Here is a 5698-nt window from a genome sequence, read left to right on the forward strand (position 1 = left end):
GGAGCTAATATGTTGCTATTGCGGAATGAGAGCAGGAAAGAGGAGTTCAAGCCTTCCAGAGGAATCTGAGGAGGTAATCCGCTTTAAACACAGCACAGTATATATGTACACTCCGGGGCAGATTCCAGTAACGAGTCTACTTTTAATTTGATGCAATCCCAACAACAAACTTGTTGTAGATTTAATTTAGTTCTTTTAAATATAAGACATCAATCTACTTTGTTTCTAATGCTCTCAAGTAATTGTTATGGTGATATTATACATGTTAATTAGGGAGTTTTCATTAAGAAGTAATTTCAATACACATGATTAACAAGGACATTATATTTAGGGAAGACAACATTCGTTCATTATAAATAACTAAATCAACTAACATTTTTAATATTCATAAATTAGTTATTTAGTTATTATATCAAGGATGTCAGAGTTAGTATAGCAGTAGAAGATAGAATGTATTAGTAACTAACTATCAGTTCAATTCAAGGACATACAAGTGTGGTAAAATGAAGGTCTCGAGTAGGATATACAATATAAAAACACACATGTAATACATGTGTATCTTATGCCTTTCATAAGTCAATATTAAAGAAACATGTTCAACCTCCCATTAATATGTATATATAACCCACGGGTTCAGTATAATATGAAACAGAGGCACTTCTCTGAAAATTATATTACAAGTCATCTCAGTGATGTGCTTCCATTATTGCAATAATAACAATTGCAATTGTAAAAACAACAGCCTGCAAAATCAATGTCACAAGATTAGTAGTCATCTAGTATAAACTGAGGCACTTGAATAGTTTGATGGGGAAAATGCTGCATTATTATAGCAACAAAGAAAGAACTCGAACACCAAGTTAATTAGACATATACTTAATTTATTGTGGAGCTTTATAACTTCGTATATAATCATCTCAAAAACTTTAGGGAAAAGATACATGTACCACATGAAGCATAATGCTCAAAAGGCTCACTTAAGCAAAATCAAAGAGGAAAAAGAATCAAGTCGATCGAATGAAATAATCCAACATTGTTTGGTACTTCCCTTTTCTGAAACAATATGAAATTTGAATAGGGTTAGGGACAAAAATATCTACAAAATTTCGCATCCTAATTAAGCCTTCTAAAGGGACAAATATACATATATATGAAGTTCCAATAAAAGAGGTAGAATCCCCTAGGCCATTAAACAATATTGTGGGTATTTTTGTCCCTTTAAAAACTTTAGGATGCTAGATGTGTGCCCGTAAGAGAAAATTTTGTGGGTATTTTTGTTCTTTAACCCATTTAAAACTTGCTTTAATTCAAAAACAAAATGGGAGGTTAGAGTAAATTAAAGTGAATCACTTACAGCAGCTGCACAAGCAATACATCCAGGTTTCTCTCTGGGGTCTATATTGGAACAGCAAAGAAGTATTGCCCCAACATACCAAGGGATTGCGCCAAGCAAGAGACCTGATACAAACCTTCACAAGAGAAGAAACCTTCGGAATCAACAAACTCAATATAAAAGCTAGTCAAGTGTTTATTTAAGTCTTTTATATATATAAGGCCACAGTTCATTTTGTTTCTGATTTTGTAATTTTTTTAAAACTATCTTTATTGATCGCATATATAAAAAAGGAGTTTTCATCAATGGGGTGATGGTCAGATAGTATTATTTAAGAAAAACAATACACGATTGTTACAAATATCTAACTTAACTAATTTTTTAAATATTTGTTAGTTATCTGGCTTTTATAGTTAGGCCCAGAGGGAATATAACCAGATAATACAAGAAACAAAAACCTTAACACTTACAGCATGTTTATGAAACTATACATAGGAAAAGTGAGAACGTGCTAGAAGGCTAAATATATTCTTATGGCCGGTGCCTGCATTATTAGGTAACTCAATCTGAAACCATTCGACTACCTCCAACTTAATTACTTGTCACTCCAAAGAAAAATTCCTTAAATCACTTAGTTGTGATAATTAATAATGGCTCCAACTTATAAATTAAAAAAAAAAACATTCAAAAGTAACCAAACAGCGAATAGATAACAAAACTTATATATGATTATCATACGCTTACAAGTTAATGATGTGAAATAATGTAACTTATTAATTACTTACAAGAACCAGCCGTAGCCAATACCGCAAGGAAGTGGAGGCTCTCTCACAGGCATTCCATCAGCAACTGTATAACCTGAAATAACAACACAAAGGAAAATTTATCAAAAGCAGGTAGCAATACTAATTAGTTACACCAAACAAAAGAAAAAAAAAAGATCATCAAAATCAAATAATATAGCTTGCAAATGGATAAATGAAGCTTAGTTACTTAGAGAGATCAACCAGATCACTAAGGCTGACTTTCATCCCTAGTGCGGGCAGGAAGAGTGGTACCAAATGGAGACAAACTCCGAACACTAGAGATGACCTCAAAATAATAGGGTCAAGGCTGGCTAGTGAGACGATGGGGGACAAGCTTCATCGTCAAGAGGGAAACAACCCGGATCACTAGTTAAGGCCCCTAAATGACCTAGAATAACTCTGGGTGAGACCATCTAGATTAAAATTAGTTGTGAAAAATCCGACACCATTCTCCTGTAATTTTCCCTCTCTCCAGCTCTTCTCTCTTTTTCCTTGTCTCGTTCCTCTCTTCTTTTATTTCTTTCTTTTCTTTATTTTCATCCTCTTTTTCACGCTATCGTACATCGTCTCCACAAAAAAAAAAATTTCATTGATATGTTAATATATATATATATATATATATATATATATATATTCTTCCTATTGTTATTCCCAGATTTCCGTTTTTGCTATAAACTAATTTTATATGCTCAATTAATATTCAATTTCAATATGAACATCTTGATCTGTGCATGTATGAATTTAAATTAGAAATATTGAGAATTTTAGAGAATTATTATTGAGAGTTTAATATGTAATATTGATTCTCCTGAATGAATTAATTAAAGTAATTAAAAGATGGGACGATTCAAAATACAAATTAATTTTTAGAAATTAGCTTAAGGCCCAACAATAGCCTTAAACAATTCTAAAATAATTTTTAGTAATATAATTAATATTATTTTCAGTCCTAAATATAAGATTTAGTTAGTATAGCATTATTTTCGCTTGAATTGGAGTTGATCCTTTCGTGAAGCAATATTATGATGCATCAAGAACCAATTATGCCAACAAATTAAAGACAACAAATTAATCAGTCAAGAACAAAAAGGATCTGGGAACGGACACCGACAACAAACATACCCGGTGGAGGCGCTTGGTGGCCATGAGGATACTGAGCACCGACGGTGGGCTGAGGTGCCGGCGGGTTGTTGTAGACGACTTCGAAGGTGCCCTTCTGAGGTGGCGGGTATTGCTGAGCCGTAGACGGCGGCAGCGGCGAAGGATCCCGTTGCGGGGGCTCGCCGGATGCGGCTTCGACGTGGTTGTCTTTGCTCATCTGCTTCGCTTCGACGGAGGATTCGTGGTAATCTATGAGGAAATCATCAACCAAGTGAGGAGTAAGGACCCCCCCCCCCCCGGGGGGTATACGTAGCAGCAGCACAGGTCAGCAAAGTCAATGGAAAGCAATTACGTCCTTGAAAAAGTTTCATGGCCATATGTTTTTCGATTTTCTTTCTTTTTTTTTCTTTTTAAATTTTAAATTGCTGTGCCATTCTCTTCATTATTCGGTATGGAAAAACACATTTCACACCCCTCCTCCAAATTTCACTGAACCAGTTTTGGTGCTCATCACTTTGATGAGTACCTTAAACTCATTAGATCTGGACCGTCTATGTCTCATTTTGATGGTCTCGATTTGATTTCTTTTTTATTTTTATTTATTCAAAATAATTATTTTAATATGTATAGAATCTAAAATAGGGATAATTTCTTAACTATCATTCTTTCAAAAAAAATGTTTTTTCTATTTAAAAATAAATAATTAAACATTTTAAATTTGAACCATCCAAATGAGATATAGACCGTCCAGATCTGATGAGCTTATGGTGTTCATCAAAGTGATGAGCACTGAAATTGGATCCAAATTTCACTGGGTTATTTTTAATTTAACTATGGCATTATAGTCTTGTTTAATTGCTTTTTCCGGTTCAAAATATAAGCTTTCAAACTTTTGAAAGGTTAGATCTTTTTTAATACTCCTCCAGTCATTGATATAAGACCCATTTAACTAATTTGATTAGATTAAGAAAGTTAGGTAAGTTGGTTAATTATAAGAAATGTGACATGCACATTTTTCCTAACATACTATAATTATCTTTCTTAATACCCCCTATGTAATATCCCACATACAGCTATGTTATACTTAAACATACAAGTAGCACATGCATGTGTTTACTAAGATACATAAAAGAAGAATCTTAACTTTCATTTTAGTTCACTAAATAACCATGATATATAAAAAGAAATACCATACCCAAGCATATATCATGGTTATAAAAAAAAAAAAATCAAACTTACTACTTCACCTTAACCATGTTAGAAAAAAAAAAAGCTTAACCCCTAACATGGTTATTTAAATCCCCAACATACTTGGTTAACATAGACATTATATAAAATAAATCACAATAAAAGTATCACTAAATGACCCACTTATTCAGATGCAATTGCCGCAATGTTCAGTTGTGGGTCTAAGGCCCCTAAAGAAATCAATAAAAATATCAATAGCTAAAGAAGCAAAACATGCTAGTAGTAATAACAAGTCCAAAATAAGCCAATAACAGTTTAAAGAACATCATGGCTCCTAGGTGGCAATTAAACGTAAACCAAACATAAATTCTAGAATCGAAGCGCAGTCACTAGTGTAAGTGACCTCACGCTTACAGTGCCTTCCCCGCTACATCTCCCCTGCTGCTCTCACCTGAAATTGGTGAAGTAACGGAATGAGACCACTGTCTCAGTAACATAAATTCTACCCATCTTACCTACCAGTACCCTTACAAGATGCCAGGTAGGACTAACAGTTCAAAAATCAATAGTTACCAATAGCATATGAATAGCACGCAGACAGGCATATCATTCAAAATCACATTAGGTCATAATATTCAAACTAAATAAAATGCAGCATAATTGTCACATTATCACAATACATTAAATTTCCAGTTCCACCTTATAACCTCCTTATAACTACCGACTGAACCCATGGGCTAATTGCTACCCACGTCATAACTGACTCTCACAAGCTTCCCGCAAGTGTGATGCGGACCAGCCAAAGTCGACAGAGCACACAAGGGCCATGGGTTCCTCCAGAAAGGGTTACTATCCTGGGATACCTTTGGAGTGTCGCAAGTCCAGGGTTACTGCCCTGGTAATATGGGCCAGCCATAGAGCACCCTATGGCGGCCTACCACGTGGTCACAATATCATATGCTTCTGCACAATCTCCTCCCCATAATATTATCCAATCACAATTCATAGTAATTTATCATATTCACATCCATAGCTATTCAATTTATATCTGACATTCTCAACTATAATACACAAGACGATATTTCACAATTTCATGCTCATTCAATATGGTTTGCCACAGCACCATATAAATTTCTACAACCAACACAGATAACTAAAAATAATAATTTAATAAATAATACATGATAAATAGTAAATAAATAATTCTAAGATGGGCCACTCACTATGGCAAACATGGTCCTCTCATCTAGTTCCTAAAGTTCCAACAAGA

General features: G+C 34.2%; 1 protein-coding gene across 1 annotated transcript; it reads right to left on the minus strand.

Moving 5' to 3' along the window:
* Nucleotides 1-435: 435 nt before the first annotated feature.
* Nucleotides 436-3524, minus strand: LOC114713950 (60S ribosomal protein L18a-like protein). Its single transcript, XM_028898642.1, has 4 exons — nt 3262-3524; nt 2119-2191; nt 1355-1469; nt 436-743 (listed from the first exon to the last, which is right to left on the minus strand). Exons 1-4 carry the CDS (start codon nt 3455-3457, stop codon nt 687-689), a joined length of 441 nt encoding a protein of 146 aa, XP_028754475.1. The 5' UTR covers nt 3458-3524; the 3' UTR covers nt 436-686.
* Between the last annotated feature and the right edge of the window lie 2174 nt (nt 3525-5698).

This window comes from Neltuma alba, unplaced genomic scaffold (genome assembly GCF_004799145.2).
Source record: "Neltuma alba isolate B1F8T4 unplaced genomic scaffold, ASM479914v2 tig00001909_pilon, whole genome shotgun sequence".
In the NCBI taxonomy this organism is placed as follows: Eukaryota; Viridiplantae; Streptophyta; class Magnoliopsida; order Fabales; family Fabaceae; genus Neltuma; species Neltuma alba.